The 27,816-nt window shown below is 41.1% G+C and overlaps 1 protein-coding gene across 7 annotated transcripts in view; it reads left to right on the top strand.

Annotated features, from left to right (window-relative positions):
• Window positions 1-12,696: 12,696 nt before the first annotated feature.
• The window catches only part of nfixb (nuclear factor I/Xb), a 186,231-nt gene continuing 171,111 nt past the window's right edge, over window positions 12,697-27,816 (top strand). Inside the window, exons 1-2 of one of the 7 annotated variants that reach the window (XM_044099276.1) lie at window positions 12,697-13,918; window positions 26,477-26,560. In XM_044099276.1, coding sequence (XP_043955211.1) covers window positions 13,916-13,918; window positions 26,477-26,560 — 87 coding nt within the window. In that variant the 5' untranslated portion in view covers window positions 12,697-13,915. Of the gene's footprint in view, window positions 13,919-24,131; window positions 24,150-26,476; window positions 26,561-27,816 lie in introns of those variants that run through there. The other 6 variants (XM_044099282.1, XM_044099279.1, XM_044099303.1 and 3 more) reach the window with 6 other exon arrangements.

Raw genomic sequence — 27,816 nt, 5'->3', positions numbered from 1 at the left:
TTGGATTTGATTCCAAAGTTGCAGCTGGAAAATCTCACGACTAATTAGGCTAAACTGGCAACAGGTCAGTAAAATAATTGGGTATCAAAAGAGCGTCACAGATGGAAATTACACAAGCTTTCCTTCCTTAATAATCTATGGTAGGAAATAAGACATAAATATCTGTAGTGCTGGAGAATTCCAGTGTCATAAAGGACAGACTCAGGATCATCCATTAAAGCAGTTTATTTATGTATGCACATATCTGCCGTTTGAAATAAAAAGAATGAAAAAGTAAAAGCAGCTTGTTTTAGATGGAGGACGGTGGAGTCCAGCGGACTGATCCGTCTTCTGAGAGTCCAACCACTGCATCCTGGGAGCTAAAGAGGAAAAGTTAAGTCAGGACAGTTAAGGGGCTATGGCAATTACATCACAAGCAAACGGTTCATATCAGTACTTGCACATTCACACACGGGCGGTCCACATTTACGGGTTAAGTGATCGGACACGATGTTTCACAAAATCTCTTTAAAAGCTTTAAAACCAAGGTAGCAGCACTTTTTCAATCCAGAGGCGTAAATAAGAAAGGAAATATTGCACCAGCAGCTTCAACGTTTTTGTTTTACTCCAAAATCTCGTCCAAATACCTCTAAACTCAAACCCTGCACATTCAATGAAGGTTGTACCCCAGCTAGAGAGTCCTAATGCCAACATGCCCAGCTGGCATTAGACGGGTACGTTGGATGTTGCGCATCTTCCGGATTCATTATTACAGCAAAGTTAAGGTTGTAAACTGCATCTGTTTTCAATTAGACATATATTTTGGGGTGAAAAAAGGGAAAGCTTGTTGCCCCCAAATTAACTGCTTTCCAAAATACATATAGCGAAGTTGTAAGACTTTCTCTCTCCCTTGTCAGACATATTCTACCATCAGTTCCCGTTTCCTCCATTTGACTTCACCCCAATAACTCCAACCACTGTCCAGTCTTTAACACGCTCACTGCCTCACACCTGGGGAAAAAGGAGCACATTTCCATCAAAAAACAGAAATGCCAATATCAATCTTTTTTCTAGAAACAACGTAGAAATTTCTGAGTTTCAAAAATCAAGAATGTTCAACTTTTGGAAATGTGAAAAATTTCAAAACGTTGTGTTATCTTTGACTTTTTAAACTCATGAATTTCCCATTTTTCTCTTGAAATTTTATCTCACCATTTCTGAGTTTTGTTTCTAGCTAATTTTTGACTTTTCAAACTCGGAAATGTCTTTGTTTGCTCTTTATTAATAAGATTAATCTCAAAATTTCTGAGGTTTTTTTATTTTGGCAGAAATGTACTTTTCCGGTTTTTTTTCTACCTACAATGTTTCTAGATAGAAAAAAAACACGCCGTCGTACACCTTTGTGCGTCTAACCCGTCAATAACTCCTCATATTTGCCCTCTTTATCTGCTTCTGTCGCGTGTCTTTTGCCCGTTCGCCCCATTGGTCCATCCTCTCCTCGTACTCTCCCTCTGCACAGATGCCTGGCTTGCTTTGCAACAGCTGTCTCGCCATGTGTCACCACCAAGTGTTGCCTCCACCGCAGGGCCGGGGGGAGGGGGGGTGGCGAGAGTGGATTAGTCATAAATATTCATGTTCTCTTGGATCCACAACCAAACAGAAAATGGCAACCCAGAAGAGGCTCCACCCATTTAACAAAGACCGGTGGGGGGATGGCTGAAGGGAGGACAGGAAGGACGGATCTGAAGATAGGAGGAGAAGCAAAGAAAACGTACAGGAAATGAAAGCAGATGGAGGGAGAGGAGAAGGTATCCAACTGGCTGGTGGGGATTTATAAAACGATACCAATGTGGAGGTGTGAAAGAGGGTGAACAGAAAAAGTGGCGCGTGAGAGATAGTACACAATGGGAGTTTAGGCAATGACATTGGAACATTTTTGTATTTTGAGAGCTTTCAAAAGCGTCTCACCGCGATATTAAAGTAAGACATATTGGATTTTAAGGCCAAAAGAGACGTGAGGAGGCTGAGGTGAGAGCTAATGTTAGCATTCATAAAGACTCACAACAAGCAGATCAACCACTGAGGTGATTCTGTACCACTCAGATGTGAGTCAGTCGGACTCCAGCGTGGCTCAAACACATCCTGTGCTTTCACTGCAACTCTGTGCCAAACTTTACTCAGATTCTGTTAATGTCGGAAAAACACAATTTCGCAATTACACTGTTTCCGCTAACTAAGAAACACAATTAAACACGTTTGTTCATACAATAAGTCAATTAAAAAAAATGCCGTGCCATCGTCCTCCTACTGCTTCCTACGCTAGCGGTAACCTTCAACTGTCGATCATGTGACTGGCGGTATTTGAAAAAGTGTCCCTGTTGCGATTTTGGGGAATACGCTAATTTTGTTACAGCCGAAAAACCACCATCGTCCCAGCGCAAAAGCATTTGCAGGAAAATATACGTGGGTTTCCATTAAGCGAATTTATTTTCAGCATTCCAGTATTATGGTCAGCAGAGTTGAAACAGAACAACAAAGTCCAGTGACGAATCAAACTCTCTGCTCTGCATCTGGACCGAATACGTCTGACTGCGGCCATTTCTTCTAGGGACTCAAGTGCTTTTATCAAAGAGTGCATTCTTTAATATGTTAGGAAAGACAAGTCGAGTTTCTGGTGGTCTTGGGTATGAAATACCCAACATAGATGAAGGATTTCAGTTCAACAATCATGTTTTCAAGATTAACACTTTGCAATGTGCTCTGCAACGTAAGAAAACAACATCCTAATGTTGTTTCTACAGAACATCAGGATGTTGTTCTGTAGAAACAAGCTCCGACTACTTCTCTCCAAAATATACGTTTATTAATAATTCATATAATTTAACATCATTTAATCAATAAAGTCACTAATTGAACAATCGACTAAAGTTAAATATGAAAAAAGAAAAATACAAAGCTATGAAAAAAAAACTGTAAAGTTGACAAAGAGGAATAAAGGCGACGACCAATAATGATGTTGCAGGTCAGTGTGAGCAGTATTTCTTTAACATGACAGAATGTTAGGGTTATTGTGAATGAAGGGAAAAAAGGAATCCATTTTTGTCAAGGAATTTCAGACATTTTCTAGAAAAAAACAACTTTCTTCCGAGTTTCAAAAGTCCAGAGTTTGCTACAAAAAACCCCTAATCTCAATTTTGAGATTAATTTCAGTTTTTTTTCTAGAAACCCCCACCCCAAGAAATTTCTGTTTTAAGTGACAGAAATGATTGACTTATGAAGCTCAAGAATTTCTAAGAACCTTTTAGATTTATCTCAAAATGTCGGAGATTTCTCTAGCAAATTTTCCAGTTTTCAAACTCAGAAATTTTCTACAAAAACAGCAAGGAAATCTCTGAAACTACACTCAAAATCTCTTTTTTTTTTTTGGGAAGAAATTTACTCCACACACAGAGGGACTTAAAGCGCCGCTGATTTGATGCGTTACAGAGAACTTTATTGAACAAAACCTAAAAACTCTGGGACAAGGGGAGCGAATTGTCATGAAAATGGAGAATGGTGGGACAAATCAGGAGCTTTTCAGGTGAAACGCATGACGAGGATGACGAGGCAGCGCAGGTGAAGACAATGACGCTTACTGGTGACCATGGAGACAGTGGAAAATGGAGGTAGACGAATAACACGAGAGGAACTAAAGAGGACGTAACAGGAAAAAGCCGAAGGGAAATCAACAGAAATGCGCAAAGAACAAAACAAGAATAAACCACGAAAGCAGATACGAAGAAGAAACTTGATCCTAGAAAAGTCTTATAACACTTTTTTTTATTTTTTTTTTATTCCTCGTTTGCCATCACATTCCTTGTCCAATGCTGCCATCACAGCTCACATGGCTGTCTGGGAGCAGACTGTTTCAATTTGTGGTTCTGCGATGGTGAAATGAACCATCAAATGCTATCAGAACAGGGCCTTCCCTCTCTGACTTTAATTATGCCTTCAACAAAACCCCACCTATCATCCAAACACACCTAACCCTGCGCTCGCTTTGCACTTTAATACTGATAATTACACAGATTAAAGCAAACTTGATATAAACTGGAGCAGGCGGCCTTTACTATTTAAGAGTAAATATAGGATCTCGCTTGTAACTCAGTAGAACGCCGTGTAATTTAGACGCAACCAGGTCTAAAAAAAACAAAAAACAAAAAAAAACAAACCCAAAACCAAAGAGTCACTAACGCTGGCACTCAACCAGATGAACCTCGTTTGCAGCATCTGTGTTCGACGATAATTCAGAAAGTGACGCGTAGGATTTATGAGGTTAGAATTACTGTCTGTCCTGTGTCAGAATCCTACCTGTCAGGTTTTTAACTTGAGATATTTATGGGAAAATAATAATACGAAAATGGGGTAAAAAACAGAAGACTGGTCAGTATACATGGTGTGGTAAAATTAGCTGCCTGGTTACTGGAAAAGAACAACGCATGTGGTTGAGACGATTATCTTCTTGTGTTTGCTATGGCTACCTCCGAAGACGAACAAGCGGATGCTGTTGTTTTTAGCCCCAACATGTGTTTTTACAGGCATAGAGAGAAAAATGCTGCATGTATCAAATATGACTTAAAAGAAATGTCTTTGTAATTCAACGCCTTGACATTGGTCTTCTGCCTCTTTAAGAAACTCTCGCTCTGTCTGAAATTCCACCTTCAGGAAGTCGTCACAACATGGCTCCTCTATTAACCCTTTAGCACTGACAAGTAGCTCCTATAATGTGCATTTCCATCAGGTGTGTTTGCTAATTGCTGTTGGCTAGTCTGAAGGATCTGACGTAGCAGGGCTGCTCTGTGAGGTGGAAGCTTGGAAACTGCAGCACAGGGGAGGAGCTTCGTCCTCGAAGGCGGAGCTAGGTCCACCCAGGCGTTTTGCACAGCTGAGCTGGTTGCCACCGGAGATTTGAAGATTTCTTAAACACGCATAAAAGAATCAAGGTAAACACCCCAGATATGCTTTTGATGAGGGAATAACATTATAACATGATGTAAAGCTCAAATAAGTGGAGTTTATGAAATACCAACCCCCTTAAAGAGGTTTTTGTGTAGTTTCCTTCAGAGGCTTTTGATGCAGCAGGCGAGGGACGGGGGAAACAGCTCTTGCTTCGTTTGACGCTAGAATCCACACTTAAAGTGTGTGGTGGCAAAGTGACATCATGTGACAAAGAGTATGATCGTACCCAGTGGTTGAGGACCGAGGGAGACAAAAACAACTGCTTGTAGCCCTCCTAGTCTGCATGGCAAAAAAAAAAAACAATAAGGTTAAAGTCAAAAACACAAAAAGACAAGTACAGTCACACTCTGCAGATCTGACAAAAGACAGCTGAATGTGTGAGAAACGATCAGAACGAGCAGAACAAGGTGGATGAACAACTGAGTGTGACAACAGGCGGCTTCTGAGTGAGAGAGGAAAAGCGACGGATGGAGATGAGGACCGAGAGGCGGACAGATAGCTCAGCAGCCTGGGGGGTGTTTGGAGGAGACAGACAGACAGAAAGAGAAAAGGGGGGAACAAGGAGATAGCAGATAACGAGCCGGGGTGAGGGGCAGCAGATCTAAACAGAACGAGGCTCTAGTGGCTCTTCCTCTCGCTTTCATGGAGAGCCAGGAAAAGAGATTATAGCAGCCGTGCTTTTCTCCTTATGTAGGGGGATGAAGAGGGAGGCCCACTCTTCATTTTCCCACCTCCCTCCCCCGAATGCAGGCGACACTTTGGTGGTACCGGCTGGACCCAAACCAGAGCGAATCATATCGCCGCTGCCGCACTCTGCTGGCGGAAGGGCTTTTGCTCCAATCAAATGCTGCCATTTCATATAGGTTTATATGAAATGGCATATAAATAAAATTTTAAAAAAGTGTTTATTTTTGTTGTTGTTGTTGTTTTGTTTTAAGTTTGTTGCTTTGTAATTTATCACCAGGAGTGGTTGTTTGAAGGGTGGCCGCTCTCTACGGCACTCTGCTGGGACACTTCCGGGAAGCCTCTGGAGGGCTGCGACTCACTGACGGAACAAGAGCTCTGGATGCGAGTCCCACCACCAAGTGCTAAACGCCTTTATTTTCCTCTCTTTCTCACACACGCATACACACCCACACACACATAGGCGGGCACACACACAAAGCAGCCATTAGTCTATACAATAGACAGCTCTACAGCCTCGCTCTCACTCCGTTTCTCACACGCATGACACATAGACGCGGTGTGAGTTAATCAGACCTATAAACCCTCCTTGGCAGCGGGGAGATAAGCGCCTCGCTGCCAGGCCTGGCCCTCCAGAGAGCCGCTCTCCTCCAGCAATGCCGTTGAGCGGCCCTGATAAGGCCGGGGAGAGCGGGATAACACCCCGCAACCCTCCCTCCCTACCCACCTACCCCGGAGAGGGATGCGCGCACGCGCTGCGCTCAGCATCACTTAGCCCAAATTCCCAGGAAAAGCCAATAAGCGCCAATCGTCCGTCGCAATCAAGTGTTATTAACGTCACCTCCGAGCCTGCAGGTGCGTGAACTACGCGCGCGCGTGTGTGTGCAAACGTTGTGAAAACACATGGTTAATTGCTAATGCGGTGGATAGCGTGATAAAAAGCGATCAGAGCGCAGGTTTTAACAGCATCTGGGAATCATAACGTAGCACGCGTAAATGAGATCTCCCTTTAAGGTGCTCGTGGAAGCTAATTAGCAACTGTTTTATCAGTGTCCCCCCCCCCCCCCGAATCCTATCAGTAAACACTTCTTAAGAGACTTCAGCATAATCCTACAAAACGGAACTTTCTTACCTTGAAGTACCGAGAGTCGACACACTTTTTCCCTGTCTGTTTTGTGATTTAAAAAAAAAAACACCCATCATGTTGTTTTTTTACAGATGCTGGTTCAGAAAGCACTAAAACACTGAGATCACGTTGTAGGCTAGCCAAGCAGCTCTGATTGTCATTGTGCGTAGAAATCCTGTTCTTCAATCAAGCGCGTCACTCAAAAAACGAGCAAATTAAGTCTAATGCCTTAAATAATGAAATGTTAACAAAATCACCAGTGGTACAATTATAAATGATATCAATAACCGATATTTGTATTTTAACTAATATTTGCCCGTATTATACATGTATTTCTCTATAGTTTTTACCTGTGGGGAAAAAAATGACCACATCACTGAGCTTCCGTTAAATGTCCCACAATCCTGTGCTTCATCACATTCACAAATGCAGTGGTGGGCACGTTTCTGCTAATGTGGTATAAGTGGAGCAAAAAATTTTTGACAAGCACTTTTGCTAACTTTGAAACACTTTAGCCCACTTAGATTCCACTAGACAAATTTTTCTAGCTAAATTTTAAAGCGCTCATTTACTTGGCTGCTTTGTAAATTTTCAGCTGAATAAACTTGAGAACTTTTAAGACTTCTTCAAGTGATTAGACATTTATATCCATGGTCTTATTTTGAAATGGACAAAAACTGTTTATGCAGCAATTTTGTTTTCTCTCACATTCTCTCCCTCTTTTCCCCCAATAACTTTAATCCAGGCAGTAAACATACAGAAACAAAATAAAATATTAGACATTAGAGAAGAGCAATAAAGACCAATAAACATGAATACAATATGTATTTATGTCATCAAATATGTATTTGATTATTATTTACATATCTTATATTAATAATCCTATTGGTCTTACAAGGGCAGATATAATCAGAATTGAAATGAACACTGATACCGATATGGTTACTAATACTTGGTTACAGGCACACAACCAAAATCTCCTTATACCAGTTTGTTGGTAAGAGCCCTGGGTACTAACCAATGTCGTCTTCTTATTTAGCTAGCCCAACAGGTTTCGTAGAGGATTTAGGTCTGAGGACGGATTGCATAGAAGAAGCTCCTCCATCGTACCCAATACTGTCAAGAGGCTCATTTCCACACAATCGTGGGGAAACCACTTCGAGTGTTTATAACCAAAAAAGCTCAGTCTTAGTCTTATCTGTCTGAAGGATTCCAGTTAGTCTTTGTAACATCTAAACTCCACGTGTTTGCATTTGTGGGCTGGTATTTAGATGATGATTGTTATGGAGACCTGGTGAGGCCAAGATGTCACGCTTTGCAGCAGGCGTCTAAACACTGAACTTTGGAGGATTATTCCCCTCCGTTACAATCCTGCTCACTTGTGGCGTAGATGAATAATCATCCCGATTAGTGGCCAGCGGGTAAAAGAAACAGGCCTCGGAGTCGCATCATATTTAAACCCCACAAACACAGAACATCGTTCATTTCTAATCAGAAGAAAAAACTTTCATCCAGTTGAAAAGGTGAAGTAAAACTGCACAAAATGCTTCAGCTACATACATCAAAATTATTACTCAAAATGGCAAAAAAACAAACAATTAAGGAATAAAACAACAACAACAAAGAAACTATATATATGTATTTATTTCTTTATTGGGTTTTACATTTATACCATTATTGAAGAACATACTTATGTGCGGCTGAGTGAAATTAACGTGATTATCTGGCGTGTTCAACATTTTCCAGGGGTGGCCTTGGGCCCCTCTGGCCCCCCTTATAGAGACACCACTGTAGGAAGAAGGCTTTTTTTTCCCCTCCCAGACTTTGGGTGCCAACAGATTTGTTGAAGCCGACTGGAGGTGAAATTGACAATAAATGCAGCAACTATTAAATAAATTGACAGAATAATAAATTCTAAAGAAAAAAGCAGTTAGAGAGTTAGAGTATATATATATATATAAAAATTTGATTTTAGCCTATTCTGGACTGTTTCTGGAGCTAACCACTCCTCATTATTATTATTATGATCCCCATTAGAGATGTTTTTCTTGGTTCTTAATCTCAATTTTAGCCTCTTAAATATAACCATGATTACCTCAGACCACAGTGGCACCATCCAGACGTTGGTTGCAAGTTCAAATGCGTCTGGATTCAAACCCAAAGAGAAAAAAAAATAAAAGAGGAGAAAAAAAGGTTGAGGAGCAGGAGCCGGGGTTCCAGTGGCCCTGCCAAGGTCAGCATTCCTCTCTGAGTTGTTGCCGGGCGGAACTTTTGTCTCTCTGTTTAGTGTAAACCTCCGAGGCCGAGACAGCAGCTACATATTTACCCCGGAGCAAAAGACACGCAGGAACGTTTCCTGCGCCACATTTTGCTTCTTTTTAAAATTCAGGCTTCTCTGGTTTCGACATAGATTTGGTGCACTATATATAAAAAAACAAACAAAAAAAAAATTTTGGAGGATATCAAATATCAGTCATGACAAGTTCTTAAAAATTTGTATCGAACACATGAGTTTTTTTTTGTGTAATGTTCATTAATGTGTAAACACTACCAATATTAGCTACTTTATTTTGGTAACAGGCCCAACCTAAACATTTTGGTTGGATGTTAGCATTTAATGTGGTGTTCAGTCGATAAATCTGAGGCTGAGATGTTTATGTGGGTTGTGTTATGAATTAATATGTCAACTTAGAAGTAAAAGACTTTCTGGGTTGGGATAAGAATCCAAGTTTTAACGATAGCTTTTGAGTCGAACTTGCCAGCAAGTTGAAAAGAAACAAAAACCAATAATTGCTTCATGATTAAGCCATTAAATAGTTTCAAACTTTTTCTTTTTTCTTAGAGAGTTTCTAACTTTTCAGAAAGTCGTCATTTTCAGTGACAACCACGGTCGAGTTGGAGTCTCACAACATTTCAGGGACATTTTCTGACGTTGCCACAAACCGTAGAAATTTTTCAGTTAGTTCAGTAAGTACTTTTTTTTGTTTTGTTTTGTTTTGCACAAAAAATATTCATTCAAATCTACACCAATAAATTGCACGTGTTCTTCTAAAATCAGTTTCAATGAATCGGTTCTAAAAATGAGTTTGATCCAATTTGTTCCTGGCCAAAGAGTTACTTGTCTTGTCAGTCACAAAATCAAAACAAAAAGACAAAAAGTGGTGCAGTTGGCAAAACAAAAGGTCAATGCAAACACGCAGTTAAAATGAGACTAGCAGAAAAAAACAACAACAAAAAAAACCCCAATAATAGCAGTGAAACAAAATGAAGAAGAAAGTCTGCGATCAGTGCGTGAACCAGAGTTCCAGAATGAGGTCAGACATGCGCCACGTCTCTCCAGCTTTTCTATCGTTGTGCTTTTGGAATAACAAGGAGACGAAATGTTAGATCGCCTCATTTAAAAACGAGAAAATGCGGCTCGTGGCGGGCAGCAACACGGCCGGCCGCACACAGAGCTCATTAGGAGAGGAAAGGAGCAAGCCAGCTTGTTTTCTCCCACAGAGGCCCCGCAGCTGCAGGCCGCACACTGAAACGGGAAGGAAAGGCCCCTCACACACACACACACACACACACACTCACACGTTAATATTCACTAACCTAAATTATTCATTGCGTCTCATAAAAATAGCTGCAAATCAGAACAGCCGAGAGCAACGAAATACCTGGAGTGCAGCAAACGCATTCAGGTAAACGGATGTGGAAATGACCAAAAGTCTGAGGACTAAAATAAATAACGTGAAGATTTCATACTAGAAAATACAAAAAAAAAAATTTTTTCCACAGAATCGAACTGTGTCATTTTTATTTGATTTTATTCAATTTATGTTGTGTTTTATGTGTGTTTTTTTATACTTCAAGCCTAAACAAAGTGTTAGGTTAGCGTTTTTTTTTTTTGAGGCATCAAAAATATAGTCATAAAAATGTGTTTCTAAATACGTTTAGTGACATTTGTTAGGCTCGTGTGTTATGATCATATTGGACACAAAAAACCAAAATCAACAACAACAAAAAATCCTGGCTGGAATCAGCTTCAAACATTTAGGTTTGCCATGTCAAGATGAATAAAACAGGGAAAAAAAACGCCATTAAATAATTTATTAGTTATTTGTTGATATTAATAAGACAAAACCTGTTTTATGTTTCATGTTCATGCAAATATGCTGTTTGGTATACAAACAAATCATATGCTTCTACTTAACAATATTTATTTATTGATAAAACGTTTGCAAAGAAAAGTATATTTTTATTTCTTTATTTTCAGTTTTACTTTTACTGTTTCAGTAAACCTGGCCGCAGAAGGAATCCACTTTACTCATCACTGTTGCTATGTGACGTCGCCGGTTGCGCACGTGCGTAAAAAGTGCTGTATAAAAGGTAAAGGGAGAACAAAAACAAAGTCCCAATGCTTCGATTTAGTGATTTATTCATGCATACAGCATGGACGGTAGCTTTATCTCTGCGGAAATTGATTTCCTGATTTCCCCAGCTACTTTTTTTTTTTTTTTGTCTATTTGTGATGAATTAATATCGTGTTTTACCAGAGGCGCTGTTCTCCTGCCAGGAGTCGCGCACCTGCGCATACACTAGCATATTTGCGCCTCTTAACTTCTTGCCCAGACTGCTCGCTTTATTCGTGACCAAATAAAACACATGGTTGGAACGAGGCGGGTCTGTTTTGTTCCGATTTAGCTCAGATGGACTCTTGAGCCCCGCAGTATGACTTTGCAGGGTTGGCTGTGTGTAAGATGCTGCAACAACAACAAAAAAAGAGCCTAAATTAATCGGAAAAGTATTTTAAATAAACACTCAAATTATGAAAATATGTTATATAACCAAGTCGACTGAATGTGCATTATTTATTTATTTATTTTTCTTGCTAAGGTTACGCAAATGACCCGAAATGTGCATGACTCCACCTGTAAAACGTTAAATTAACGATGAAAATGCCCGTTTTCTGCGCTGAAAACGGGCATTTTTCAGCGCAGAAAACGCCTTCCAAAATACATTTTGGAAAGCGTTAATGTTTTCCAGTGCAATAAAAATGATTCAGGCACATTAGTACACGTAGTGGCGTGGTTCAGTTCAAACAACGATGACTTAATTTTGCTAACAAATCCAGCCAGAATGTATGTTGGCGCAGCCCACCTTAGCTACACGGTATCCGCTAGGGCTAAAGTCAAACTTGCTAGCAAGTTGTTTCATCCTTTCATAATAAAAGAAACAAACATTAAAAATTGGTTTATGGTTAGAAAGGTTAATAATTTAGCAACAAACATTTTAACCTCATTCTACAAAGGAGATATGTTGGTCGTAACCCTGACAACCACCACTAAAATATGCTTGTTAGCAGGTCAGAGTTTATTATTTGGGGGGAAATGATTACCAACAGTCACATACTATTTTGATGTACTCATTTATAATATAAGTCACATAAACATGTCCGCCTGGCCGTTCTGCTGTGTGTATCATACATCGTGTATCATGCATCGAGAATAGCTGCTAATTAGTCAGGTGAGTTTTGTCCCAAACACAAGCTAATGTGGGACTTGAAAAATTCAACACGTTAATATTTAATATTATCCAAATTTCATTTTGACAGGGTAAGCATCTCAACCCTGCGGGGAAAGTGTTGAATGAAGAATATATTTTAAAAAGATAAACACTTCATCAGGGTTTGATAAAAAAAAAAGAAGAAAAAAAAATTGTTCCATTTTAAAAAATCCGTATAATTTTTGTGATATATATATATATATATATATATATATATATATATATATATATATATATATATATATATATATCTATATATATATATTTATTTATACTTGGAATTTTGCGTGTTTTAGCTTTGAACTTCACATTTCCACTCAAATTTATTGAACAAAACCCAAAAAATGAAATAAATGCATTTCCCCCCCACAGCGGTTTTATTGGTTAAATTCTGACAGCTGGTTTTATTAGTTTGCTCAGGTTTGCAAAAGAAAACCATGTCTCCTACAACCTGCGACTCCCCTCCTCCGCGAGGCTCCCTTCCTCCCTCCCTGCCCCCCGCCGTCGGCCCCGAGCTGGCCCTACACTGTGGCCGGTGAGAGCCTCTAATCCCCTGCGTCCACGGTTTACTCTGAGCCCGTATTTAATTCCTCTAAACCGCCCAGCTGCCGCCCTGCTTACTCACTGAACGCGACAGACTGCGGACCTCTGCGGTTATTAATAATTCACCAGCCTCCTCTCTGCTCTCCTCTACGCGCGCAGCGCCGCTCCGCTTCTCCGGCCGCGGCCGCGGGACATACCGCAACGCTCCCTCTTTCCTTCCCCCTGGTTGGCTGCGTGCGTGCGTACAGCCGCCCCGTGTTTCCCCCCCTCCACCCCCCTTACTTTCCTGCACTTTGTTTACTCGATTTCAGCTGCTCGGTGTCACTCACACGCCGCGGTCACGTCTCCGTCGACTGCTAACAGGCTGCGAGCCCGCTCCGATGTCTATGATTTCGGGACGGGGAGTTCGGTCTGCCCGCGGACTCTGAGGGAACAGGTGGAGGAAGAACAGCCCGCTTTCAGATCAGCGCAGACACACACACGCACACACACACACAAAGAAAGGAAAAAGCCGAGGCATTGAGTGCATGTATGAAGGGAGAGAAAAGCGTCCGAATCTGCAGGAGCAACAGCTGATCGAGTGAGCGCGGAGAGAGAGAGAGAGAGAAGGAGAGAAGGCTACTTACTGTCCGCCTCCACCGCCTCGGGGCTCGTGACGGCGGCCGGGTCGGCGGTCGCTGCGTTCCGCTGCCGGGGGACCGACGGAGGTTCGATCATCGCGCTCAGCTGGGAGTTGGAATGTGATAGGAAAACAGAGGAGCTGGAAGAGAACAGAAAGAAACTCTCCGGACGAAGAAAGCCGGTTCGGATAAGTAACGAGAGAGAGAGGGGGGGGGGAGGTTGACCCGCAGACTCCCCCAGCATTGTAGAATGTTTACCGGGCAGCAGGCCGAGCATTAGGCCCAGCACAACAAGAACCAGGCACTTTTCTATCTCCCACCTTTTTTTCTCTCCTCTTTTTTATTTTCTGGAAGCTGAACTTTGGAAAGTGGAAAATGGCTCTTTGAGAGTGTTGGCACATTTCCCCACACCACAATGGTACGTGCTGTGTAAACTAATAATCTGCTCATTTTTCTGCACTTTATTGTACTTTTACAGTTTTGAAATCTAAAATTCCAGATCATTCTTGCTTGTGTGCCAAGCCCCCGGCCCTCCACCCCCAGCAGCCTCATCATCAGGCAAAACTGAATGTATATTTTTTGTCTTTAATGATTTTCAAACTTTTTCCCAAATCAGTGTCCAAGCCGCCCAGCCAGAGCTGTTTCATCCACACTGAGAACCTGACTCCTCTCATTAGAGGAGTCCTAGAAGCAGACAGTCTGCGCTATTTATAGCCATACATACATATGAAGCTCACTATTGCGTGTCATGCAGAGTGAGGAAAGATGGGCTTAGGTTACATTACAATGTGATAAGTGAGGGGGGCCCTAGTTTGGAAAACCTGGATAAATTATGGGTTATTCTGCCTTGCGCCAGTTTGACTTGCGCGTAATTACGCACAGCGCTTGGGACTTTTTTATTTTTATTTTTTTACCTGTCAGAGGCCGGCACCTGGCATAATGATTTTTATTTAGATTTTTTATTTTTTATTTTTTCATACATTTCGAAACCTTACTTAAGATTCACGCACAGTAAAGTTCACACAGCCTGAACGTCTATTTTTATCAATTCAATAAAATGAGTTTTAATTGGGAATCGTGTCATAGACTGAAGCAAAGCAGTGGATAGTTGTGAAATGTAAGGAAAACAAAGGCTTTGCACATTTTTTGATTCCGCCAATAAAAATCATAATCGGTCAGAGCTGCAGGTCTTTGGGGGTGCATTGCGCTGAGACGTAGTTGTAAAAATCATTGAAAAGTTCAGTCAGTTTGGATAGAAAGCGCCTACAAACATCAACTTCCCCATCTTGCAAACAGAAATTTAGGTCTGCACTTTGACTGGGACACTAACTCATGAATATACTTTGCTCTAAGCCATTGCTGTATGTTTTAGGTTGGTTGCCTTGCAGTAAATTGAGCTTCCTGGTCTTGGGTGGTGATTTTATCAAACAGGTTTTAAACCAAAACTTCCCATCAACTCTGACTGGCTTTCCTGTCCATGCTGCAGAAAATCTTTGTTTTCTGCCATTAGCGTGTTCCACTATGGGGATTGTGTGTTCAGGAGGATGTTTGTTGTTAGTTCTCGTTCACAGAACTTTTGCGTGAAGGCCAGAACGTTCCGTGTTGGTCATCTTATTATTATTACTCTTCCATAAGGGGCCAGGTTTCAACAATTGTCCTGTGGTTTAGGAAGGCGACTGATTACGTCTCTTCCCATTTTTACAAAAACGAACTGAACAGAGTTTTGTTAGATGTTCAAAGCACATATAGTTTTATTACCTAGCCCTACATAAGCCATCATGTTACCTGTCTGTTGCGTTTCTTGCTCTTGATATTGCTGTTTGTTCACTCATTCTCTCTAAAACATGTTGATTTAAGGAACACACGTACGCTAGGCTAGTTTGTTCTCTGGGTTCCTTTTAAGGGTATCAGAGTTATATTTTAAAAGGTCAGTATTATTTAAAAGCAACTTTTTTTGAGGTCTATGTCATGTTATAATGTTATTCCCTCATCAAGAAAGCGTGTTACTTTGATTCTACCATGCATGTTTGAGAAATCCCTTAATCTCCCGTGGCAACCATTCAGCTGTGAAAAACGCTTTGTTGAAGCTAGCTACGCCGTTGAGGCGAAGCTCCTCCTTGGAGCTGCAGCTTCCCAAACTCTCGCCAACAACTCACCCTCTCAGCTCCTTCAGACTAGCCGGCAGCAATTAGCAAACACCTGGTGAAACTGCACACTTGCTGAGCTCGTTATGCTAGCTACTTCTCAGTGCTATGCTGGTAAAAATAAAGGTTTCATTAAAGGGTTAACCGAGGCGCGATGCTTTGATGACTTCCTGATGGCGGTTTCAGACCAGGAGTTTTTAAAGAGACAGAGGGCCAATTTCATGGTGTTAAAGTAAGAGGTCAAATTTCTCTTTACGTCTTATTTGATATATACAGAATATTATATCGACTGAAGGTAAGATAACTACTTGATTGTGGTATAAAATTGCACTATGTCCCTGTTTAAAATAATGCGCCCTTGTAATGTCTGACAAAGGACAAATGACACTATGTTGTGTGGTCTATCACATATAATACATTATAGTTTATAGTTGGAATGTGACAAAAAAAGAAACTATTTAAAGGGTGTTTTATAAAATAGTTTTTTTCTTAATATTCTGTTTTATAGGATACATTGTGAGCAGATATTCAAATATTCAGAGAACATCCATTTTGCTTTTCCATTTATTAGGAAAAAAAAAAAAAAAAACTCTGCTCAGGCAAAACTCTCATATCTGGCCAGAACAAATCCTTGACCCTGAGACGGACTCGTTCCTGGCATGAAATGAGTCGAGTCAGGCAGTAGTTAGAGGAACCTCCCACATACAACCTTGAAGCCGCTGCGATACCAGGGAGGGATCTTATTTGCACATGAATATGGAAGATTATTAGGATGAATAATTATTTGTTTATGAGCATCCTCGCTTGGCGTGGCAGTCGCCCAAGAAAGCTCATCAGTTAAAAATGATACAGAATTCAGGACAGGCCTCACATGGGATTATCTCCACTTGTTGTTCTCCTACTTCCAGCTCCTCTTTATTTAGTTATTTTATTAATATGATTTTTTTATATAGACATGCTGCGTGGTGAAGTTGTGCCAAAACAATCCAGCTGTACGTCGGTTTAGTCAGAGATGCACTGGAGGCAACATGTCAATCAGTGTCGAGACGAATCCGTTTTCCCCGTGATAACGAAGGTCCGACCCACGTTTGCATACGGGATCGTTATCTGAGACATTAGCAAGTTCTAGATGTTATCTTTGTAATTGCCGCAAGGTAAACAGAAAGTGGTTTCTGTAAACCATCAGAGGGAATTATGGTCTTTTAAGTCGCAAATGTACATAAATTAGAGCTTGGATTTGGTTTATTCTCTTTTAAACATCGAGGTAAATGACGCGCCTATGTTGAGTTTGCCTTTAATGCAGGATAAAACAGAAAAATACATAACTAATCCTGTAGGTTTCTTGAAAAGTGATATTCAATGTGTGTGTGTGTGTGTGTGTGTGGTTAGTGGTCCATATGATGCTCAGGCTGGAGGTTTTTTTCAGTCATGTGTGTCTCGGTTTTGGCCGTTTTGCTGCCTGTGATGTCATCCCTCACTGTATATACAGAATATGATGCCGTTCTGTTTGTCCTGGCCCCGACGTCTCCTTGGAAAAATAAATAAAGCCCAAAGCCGGCTGGAATAGCTTATGTGGCGTGTAGCTTAAAGATGGAAAGTCTGATATAAGCTCAAACGGCACAAATCTCAGGATGGTGAGATCAGACCGCCTTGTAAGGCTGATTGGTTTTCAGATAATCAACTGGGTATTTTTTTGGATTTCATTTGGAAGTCGCATAAGGAATCACCCTTGATGAAGTTTATAGGTTAATACGGTGGCAAAATTCCTACAAAGCTTGCAAAGTAATCTCTACTTGTTGGATTGGACAGGATTCATGGGGGGTATTTTAGAGAGCCACAAGTTGTTTGTCTTATTTGGGACTTGGTCTGAAAGAGTTCAGTGAGGTTTTGTTCACTTGAATTTAATAATTTGATTATCCTTTTTATGTCTCGGGTTCTGATCCTACTGCCCCAACAGATGACGGACGAAGAGGTGACGCTCTCAACAATTGACTCACAGAAGATCTGCAGCATCTTGCTGCAAACCTTGAATGATCTTAGCTTCCTCAAGACGTCCAGTCTGCTCTGTCCCTTCTTATAAACGGGCTCACTGTTGCTTCTCCAGTCCAGTCTGTTGTCCAGATGAACACTGAGGTATTTATATTCCTCGAACACCTCCACTTCTTCTCCCGTGATGGAAGTAGGCTTTGATCTGACCCCTCTTTTGAAATCGACAATCGTCTCCTTTGTTTTGCTTACATTCAAAATGAGATGATTGTTCCCACACCATGACACAAAGCGGATCTCTCCACCAGATCTCTGTACTCAGCCTCATGTCCACCTCTGATTCACCCGACAACTGCAGAGTCATCTGAGTGTTTCTGCAGATGACAGGAGTCTGTTTTGTCCTAGAAGTCTGAAATGTACAAAATGACAAGTCATGGCAAGAGTACAGTCCCCATGTGGTGCTCCTGTGTTACTGACCACCTGGTGAGACCCACAGGCCTTCAGCCTCACAAACTGTGGTCTGCTTGTGAGGCAGTCATAGATCCAGGTGATTGTTGAGGCGTCCACCTGTGTCTTCTGGAGTTTCTGACAAAGCAGATCAGGCTGAATTGTATTAAATGCATTGATGAAAGCAAAGGAGATTATCGCTCACAGTGCTGCCTGCTTAGTCCAGATGACAGTGGGTCTGTAGAAGGAAGTCATCTTGAACTTCAACTCCACATAAGCGAACTGCAAGGCGTCCTGAGATGTGCCCGTTCCTTACCCAGGCGATCTCTCCAGGACCTGCTGTGGCGTTTTAATGTTACAGGCAGGAGATCTTGTTAAAGCTCTCATGTGTACGAACTGAAAGACTGGCAGAACGTTTTTGGTTTGAATGTAGGTGCTGTAGCAATCCTACACTTCAGTAAATGAAACATTTAGTGTTATTTTATATGGCTCAAACTCAGTCCAATCACACGACATCTTAACTTTGGAATATTACTTTTGATTATGCTTCATTTTTGTAATTAATTTCTCAAATGAATTGGTTAAGGCGCATTTGACTGCATTCTGCTGTGTGTTAACGTTGTCAACTTAATTTGTGAAGGTGTTGGTGTCTTCTTACATAAAACCGGGTTGAAAAATCACAACAATACGTGCATTTCCTCCGTTTGCTCTCTTCTTTTTAGGCTTTAATTAGGAAGGAGAGCCGATAGCATTATTCATTAAACAGAGCTTGCCAGCTATTTATCGCTGTGAAAAAAACCCTAAACATTAGCATATTTTTTCCATTTTCAGCTCTTTTCCACGCATTCGGAACCAGGTTTAGCATTCTTAATAACACAGCAGTCAATGGATCGTAGCAACCCGAATGCTGGAAAAAGAAACAACCGGTGGCGAGCCCCAAAAACCTACAAACAGATCCTTGTGAAGCGCACACACACTCACACACACGCACACACACACACACACACACACACTTCTAATTACTACACCCGCAGCCCCACCCCTCCCACCATGTCTCTTCATATTCTGCACCTCCTGAGATGCAGGTGTAAAATATCACATTTTTCCAGCATTTCTCCCTGAGGTGACGCTGGCTTGGACTCACACAACATAAATTTCCCCTTTCATATTCTGCAGCACATTTTTTCTTTTTTCTTTTTTTTCTACAAACAAGTCCTCCTCCCCACCCTCCACAGCCCTCCTACTCTTTGATGTGCCTGCCACATCTGCACAGGTCTGTTAGCTCGTTACCAGGTGAAAAACGAGGATACAATTAAGGGCTGAATGTAACGGGACTCGGGTCGGTTATCTTCCTCGGCGGAGGAAAGCCTCTGATGCCCTAGAAACCGTCGGTCGTGTCGATGCTGCTAATGGTTAGGATGGTACGGCGGAGTGATGAGAAGGCTGTTAATCAGCGACTGTGGAGATACCCGCCTCTCCTGCACGGATCAGAAATGTGGAGACCCAGGTGGTTTCTGTCCTTGTGTTTCGGTGCGGAGAAGACAATAAGCGAGACAGGGAAAGGCGGGAATTATGTATATGTGTTCCAATTAATCCATTTGAAAGCGAGCCAGCCCTCGGCACCGAGCCCTCCTCTCCAGATCTGACTTATTGTGTTTCTGGTTGTTGGAGGAAAACCGAACAGGCACTGTTGAGAAAAGGTGCTGTGCAGGTCAGTTTCTTATTCGAAAAAAATCACTCCTGAGGTTGCCACAGGCCAATGGGAAGTAACTCGTTTTGACTTGATTTGATTCCTCAACCTGCAGAATCCCAACAAATTCCGTGGCAATGTCCTAAAATACTTCTTTCTAAAGCTTTCACAGCCCTTGAACTCTCCCAGTTATTCTGTGAAGACTTCAGAGGTTTCTTAGGGTTTGTTTACATGAGACCGCTGCCTGGAAACTGCTGGTATTTTTGGATGTTGTTTGGGGACGAGTTAGACAGCACCACCAAGACACCTTGAGTCTGCTGTAGACGTCATATCAAGCCAGATGGCACTGTGATTTTAACATGTCATTGAAAGCTAATGCGCTTTTGACCCTTAGCTTCTACCACATTGTAAATAGTTACCCACTTCTCCAATTAGCTTTAGAATGCTAATGTAGTTCATTGGACATTAGCACAACAATGGGCAACGTGCTAATGTGACACACATATTCCTTATGAGAAGTTGTTCTAAGACGAACAAGTTAAGTAGCACAATGTAGGGCAATGCTATCCACCATTGTTTTATAGTTACCTGCAGACGTGGAATAAACCCAACAGTCATGTGTCCTGTGCATGTGCGCTTTTCGCTCCTGTGAAGTACTTCACACTCTGAGACCTGATTTCAAAATGTGCTGGCGTGAGAGGCTCCGGCCACTTCTGTCATGTAAACGAGCGGCTGGATTGCAACAAGTTGTGGACTCCAAAATAACAACCCACAATTTGAGCATATTACAAGAAGCTGTTATTCCACGATCTGGAAATGGAAACACTACAGGAAAACACAAGCTACCTCAGGAGGTCCTGCAGGGATCAACAGCTCAGGTTCGAGAATCTGTCAACTGGACAACTAGTCCAGTTGACAGACTCAACAAACCTGGTCACTGTTCAAGAATGGAGATGTGTTGGAAGAAAAGCAATGCCGCATATCATTCTGAACACACCAACTGTGACTGTGGCATCATGACTCCATTTTGAAAACTTTTCTTCCAAGGGGATGAGGAAGCTGGTCAGAGTTCATCAGAAGGTTGATGGAGCTAAATAGAAGGCAATCCTAAAAGAAAACCTGTCAGCAAAAGACTTCAGACTGGAGAAGAGTGTCACCTGCTATCAGGACATTGACCCTACACACACAGCCAGAGCTACAATTGCATGGTTTAGGTCAGCGGCCTCAAACTGCATTGCTCATGGACTAGCATCCTTCAACTTTTAGGTGTTACTTATCCTACAAACTTGAATTAAATGGCATTGCATATTCAAGTGTCCAGACATAAATCAAGTTGAGAATCCATTGCATGTCTGGAAAATTGGTGTTTGGAAAATGCTCACTGTCCATTTTGACTGTGTTTGGGCTACTTTAGAAGGAGGAACCGACAAAAATTTCAGCATGTAAGTCCCAACAAAATAAATCAAAAGTTTGTGGTTGGAATGTGACAGAATGGGGGAAAATGTTTATGAATAGTTTTGCGCGGCATCACGGCTCTTGCCAATAGTTACATGTTTCAACATGTGTTCAAAGTAAGGTGTACCTCTCGTTTTCTGAGGTTAGTGTTTATCTTTTGCAAAGTCTGTATTTGTCAATGGATCAAGGTTTAAAATGTGAAGTTACATTAGATTTAGTTCTGTTAGATTTTATGCATGATTTGCTTTGGAGCTCTTTTATATGGATCTTTCCGGTGCTAATTCTTCTCTTCTCCGACATGCTGAATGAAAGGTCAGAGCCAGTCAAGCTGAAAAATCAACTGATTCTGTTCACCATAAAGCTTCTTGGTGCGTCTTTAGTCATTTTGCTTTGTCCTCTGCCTTTTTCGTGAATAAGAAAGTGACTATATTTGGATGATGGAGGGAATGCTAACTGATGGTACAGCTTCCTTTGATTAGAAAGATTAATCAGCTAATGGAAATTTAATTATAGAAGTCTTTCTTTTATTATTTTGCTCACAGTTCCTTTAAGCGACAAATGAAAGTCAAGTAAGTCAGGCAGAAAAACTGTGTCCAAGCCAGTGTCTATTATTGTGAGTCAGTCACCTCATTTTAATTAGATATACCATTGGACGACCCATTGAGGTACCATTATCATTTTTATCCAAATTATCTTGTTAGCAAAAATGTTATTTTTGTGTGCACAGACCAAACACGTAAAAACGTAGGGACTCTGGGAGTCCTGAAGGAGCAATAATAATTTGATTTCTCACAGTGAGTTGACAACTAACGCTACATTAGTTCTGTCAGTTTAAAATTTAGCTGAAATCATTTATTTGTATTTTTTATCTTTGAATACCTAGAAGAAGATTGACGTCACACAGCAGCACTCTGCTTACGGAAATAACAGGATCGACTTTCAAAGTTATTCAGCAACTGTAGCCGATCTTGAGACGAGATGAAGGAGGCTAATAAAAACACAGCAGAAGTAAGAGCGACGGCCCTCATAGCATTGATGACAATTTCTGTGGTTCAGTCTGTTTGGATACACAGTCAGAGACAAGAGTGATGGAGTTGTCGTGTGATTCGCTTCAGTAAAACAGACTTCATTCACAACTTCAAATTTTTTTAACCCGTTGTTTCTGCTGGTGCAGAACGATGATGCTTGTCTCAAGTCAATGACGTAAAAGTCGGATTAAACGCATCATAACCGTTCAGATGTCAGACGCAATGCAGAAATATACATTTCCAATTTAGTTCCAAATATGGAAGTGATTCAAGTCTGATTTTATTATTATTATTATATTTTTTTTTGATGGAAAAAAATCTGGATTGGGTCGTCTGTCAATACTGCCATGGAAAAGTCAAATATGGGTCGCAGAAGGGCATAAAAATCCGATTTGGGTCACGTTTGCCTGCCATGTGAACATAGATTAAGTCTCAAAGTACCAAAGATAGAATAACTGCAGAAGATGTATTGTCCGCTAAGGTCTCTGCAAAATTAATCTTATTGATCAAATCATGGAGGGCTCCACATGTTGAATTTCTCATCTGTTCATAAACCTTATTAGCTTGGAGGATTAGGTTGAGATTTTTTTGTCTACTACTTAATTATGTTGACAGGTTTTAGTGAGGCGATTTCTTTATTCTGTGGGTCAGGCAGTAAACAGGCCTCTGTGTATGGAGGAGAAAATTCAGCCAAACATAATGTAGTCCAGCAAAGTTAATTGATGATTTAATAAGGGCAGATAATTTTCTCCTACTACATCAAATCCACATCTAAAAAAATTAAATTAGTTTGGTAGTCTAAACATTTACCTGTGTCAAAAAAAAGGAGAAATCTGTAAAGGGGCAAATACTGTTTTGAGGGCTCAGTTTGTGAATTATGAATTGTAAAAATGACAGAGAGGGGGACATAAAGTATTTTGAAATATTCAACCTCCAACAGCACTGCGGTGTGGAGAAAGACTCCCCATTCTGCAAGTTCTGTGTTTTATCCTGTCATTTTCCCGCGGTGTTTTAGCCACACCGATCTGGCGCGGGTCATTTTTCAACTTCAAATGACTGAAACGTGCCAGAAAACACGAGGCGGCGAGGACTACCGTAGTGCCACATTTTGTGCTGCTCTGTTATTATCAGCAGAGGAAAGTATATCCCTCAGCTGGACTGGGTAGTTTTAAGAGCTTAACAGAAAACCCCGAAGAGCTTGACAAGGGCACCGTTTAGTGGGACAAATGGTTTTCCTCCGGTGTTTCCTCGCGCATTAGCCGTGACATCGCCGGAAAGTTTGGGCGCTGAGGCCGAATGCGACGCCGGGGGTGTTTTCCCAGATTATCGGACGGCTCCACTTCTAACTTTGTTCGACCGTGTGCGCGCGTGCTGAACTCTGGGCTACGTGAAATCTGTGTTATTCTTATGCTAATCAGCCTGCCTGAAACCTTTGGCCACAAACTCAGAGTGAAATCACACGCGCACATGTCCTTCCTTTTGCTACAGTAAAAGGGAAAGGACTCGAGCTGTAACCTCTCATTCTGAAGGATATGAATAGCCTGTGTCTCCAGCCGCAGCTCGGTTAGCCTAAGTCTGGGACTTATTATAGTGCTGTGTTTATGCATGTGTCTCTGCATGTATTTGTTCAAGGGCAATCCCGTGTCACACCCGCGCGCGAGCGTATTTGTGTGCATATGTTAATGCTTAAGCAAGCTAATGTCTGTTTGAGTTCCCTCCGAATTGTTTATCGCACATGCCAGTTTCAATAAGTTTGCATTTTTTCTTGCCGGCTACGAACAAAGTTTGTTCCCATTTTTTTATTTTTTGGAGGGAGGGTGTGCACGTTCGCTCCAGCTCAAGGTAACGCTAGGAAAGTTCTGGAAAACAGGATTATTTCCCCCCATGTTCCTCTTTCCGGTAAGTTGCGGAATAAAAAAAAAAATTAGCGAATGAAGTTTCTCACCTCCAGCTGATTGAGTTATTTTCATTTCCCTGCAGATTTTTAGCCTCAGCCCAACAGGCTTTCTTGTTTACTTGATTCCATGGATTTAAATTTGCTCACTTTGTACCAGTTTAGATGCAAAGCTAATACCTGGTGGTTTGTGAGCCAGGCAGAACTCTCACCCTGACCCAGATTTCCCTGCTTCCAGGTTCCCTGTCTGGCCTGCCTGCTTCATTTGACTTCAGAACTGCCCTGGTTGCTCATTCAGAGCCTCCACCGGTGCATCCCGTAGCATACAAATGAACTGCACTGAATAGGAACAAACGCTGGATATAAACACTTTAGCTATGCAACACAGAGGCCGTAGTGTGGCCGGGGTGCGTCTGGATGATGGCAGATGCGTGGTCTGCCTTCTGTCCCGCTGCACACCAAGTTGTGAAAATTTGTAAAGTTGATTATCTGTCATTTTGTTTCTCATGGCACGCCTGTTGGCTTATGACTCTGTATTATAACATGCACTTTGGAAATTAGCTCAAGCTTAGTCAGATTGGGTGGAGAGTGTCTGTAATCATCAGTTTTCAAGTCTTGCCACAGGTTCTCAGTTTGGATTTGGGTCTGGACTTTGACTGGGCCATTTTTCATCACTGTTTGCTGTGTTCTATGCACAGCAAACATTCTCTAACAATTCTCTGAAGCCTTCGTAGAATAACTTTATTTATACTTACATACATATATCTGGGAAAGTAAGTGCCTTTTTTTTAATACGCTTTGGCTTTTCATCCACACAAAAAATTTAGTTTTATATCACTAAAAACGATTATTTATGAACCCTCAAACCAAAGTGGAGATTTGAGAAAACTCTTGTTTCTTGTCTTGTGTTTAAATCACTTTATATTCCAGTACACTTTTAAAAGTAGTTCAAGCTATATATCTGTCCACACAAATGAACCCCAGAAGGCCGTGTGTACTTCCTAACTGGAAGCTACAGGTTTTTTGAGGCAACTGATTGGCTAACATAGGCTTTAGCTTTGTGCTACGCTGCCCCCTACAGGTTTGGCATGTTTTAAAAACGCTCAGTGGAGTGTGTACGTTCTTGCGGATGAAAACTTTTCTGAAACCGACTCCATGTGTACAATATTCGTTTTCAAAACGGTGTGGCGGAGATGTTTGTTTTTATAAGAACCTGGACAGAATTATTTACTCACAGGTGGGCTTTTTTTCTTTTTACCCAGTTCCATTTGTAAGCAGTTGGCCGAAACTGATTTTTTTTTAAGAGTACCAATGAATGCCACACTTCTCAGATGTAGAAATTCAGCAAATAATGTCTTTTTGTTTCCACTTCACTCCACTTTATGTTGCCAGGGCCGGACATATAAGGATGTGGGCCTTTGGGCTTCACTAAATACATGTTTTTTTTCTAATGCAAAATACAATACAATAATAGGTAGTTCTTTACATAATTCATTATGAATCGATTGGTAGGTTTAATATGTCCCTTTGCCAGTATCTCCAAAAATGACTATAACTTTATAATTTTCAAATAAATAAAAATTCCAAAAATATTATTACATCCCACTTGATAATGGGCTTATTAAGTGAATCTGAAAACCATTCATTCCTAAATTTTTTTTCTTCTAAGAATCTGTGGGATGCCCCCTCAAAAATTGGGGCCATGGACTAGTGCCCTTGTAAACCCTATCTGGAGGCGGTGGTACATAGAACCCAAATACGTTTATATTCATTATCATAATGTAAAATATGGGAAAAAATACATCAAAGGTGTGAATAACTTAGCAAAAAATTGTATATATGGCTTTCTGCTGAGTTTGTGTAATATCAGACTGTGTGAATGTTTTTTGCTGAATCAGTGCGCACCAACAGAAAAGTGACGAGGCAGGCGAAATGGCATGGAGACGGGAAATGCCGTTGTGTCTGAGCATTACGCGAGTTGTGCCAACGCGAGACACTTTTCTCCTCATTATACAGCAAGAGTTGACGTCTGGCGGGGCGAGGCCTCGGAACGGCACCGCTCTGCACACGGGCACGGCCGGGCAGCGCGCTCTATCTGTCCAACACGTCCGGCCTGCAACGATGAAAAGATAGTCTGCTGGTGGGACTTGGAGAAACGGGGATGGGAGGATCGGGGAGGGTTGGGATTAAATAGGTCAAGAGGGATGAGGAGGATTTTTACAAAATCTTATTCTACAGCGTTGCAAGTAGCTTTTCTGTGTCTTTTAAAGTTGCGTGATTGTAAAAGCCTTGTCACTGTGAGTGAGTGAATGATCACTGTGTTATGTTTCAGGCAACGGAGTCCTTTCTGTTGAACGAAGAACCCTCCAGAGCTCCTGGGATGCCTGAGTGCTATGTAGTCTCAGATTCATACAGGGTATGCATCTATTATTATTATTATGATTATTATTATTATTGCCATTAACATTATTTGTGGAATTATTACCATTATCACGTTTGCATTTTGTGTGTGGATGTTTGTTTTGATGTTAATTAGGGGTGTAACGAGGTCCTACATTCAAATCTTAGAATATTTCTTATCAAGATGAGGTCTGTCTCGCAAAGTGCTTTGTAATTGCTGTTGCAATTCAAGCTAGTAGTTCTCACTTTTATTAGCATCAAAAAAACAATAATTTTGGCTTTCACATGAAACACATTTGATAGGACACATAGATATATATAAAGCAACATTGAGAATATGAAAGACAAGATATAATATGAAGGCTTTCAGAACACAACTGCCAAACCTTTAGCTGCTAACAACACTGGAGTTCTCAGCTGTTTATCAGCTGTGAACGGCTAACTGTTAGCTGCTAACAATGGTTAGGTTGACATTTGTTTTTTAGCTTCTTATTAGCACAATAAGTGCTAATAAATCTTATTAGTCTTTCATTCATACCAGCCCTGTTTAGTTTGCTTTTATAAAACTCTAGTTTGTTGCTTACAAAGCCCGGTTCATTTGGGGAGGTGTGAATGCGAATTTTGTTACGGACCAAAAAAGTGAACTATGGTCCGCCTGCAAACCGCGCTCTCATTTCAATTGAAGTGAACTCTGGTGTGGTTCAAATGCATATATGAATGTCAATCAGACCGGAGACTGCTCCAAAAGCTGGAAGTAGACCATAGAGCAGGGCATTCTGGGTAAATACAACTAAAACAGTCATGTGGATCTGGGCCTAGTGGGGAAAAATGGGTTGTGGTCTTAAGCCAAAAATGAAAGAGAAATTCTACAACCGCTAAAATCTGAGGCCACTCCATTTTTGTTTACATTTTGTGAAGAAGGAAGCTGTGTCGGTGTCTTCTTCAGAGGTTTTGCTCTTGTTTTCTTCGGTGGTTCTTAGTGCAGCGCCACCACAGGCTAGGGAGGTGAACTGTTTTTTCACGGTATTTGTTTGACACAGCAGCTGAAAATGTAATAAATGTTGCAATTTTGGACCCCAGTCAAGCCAAATCTATCAAACTGTCAGGGGTGAAAACAACGTTAGTCACTTGCTTCATCAAAACGGATACTTTTGAAAATTGCTCTTTTCTGTTTTGTGGCAGTTTTCATGAAAATGTGGTGTCTTAAAAATGAGGAACAACTAATATTTTCAAGAAACTTAATGCAGCCATTTATGTTTTTATTTATAAAAT

This window comes from Gambusia affinis, linkage group LG19 (genome assembly GCF_019740435.1).
Source record: "Gambusia affinis linkage group LG19, SWU_Gaff_1.0, whole genome shotgun sequence".
Classification (NCBI taxonomy): domain Eukaryota; kingdom Metazoa; phylum Chordata; class Actinopteri; order Cyprinodontiformes; family Poeciliidae; genus Gambusia; species Gambusia affinis.
The sequence above is the reverse complement of the archived record's forward strand: the minus strand, read 5'-3'. Positions and strand labels throughout refer to the sequence as shown.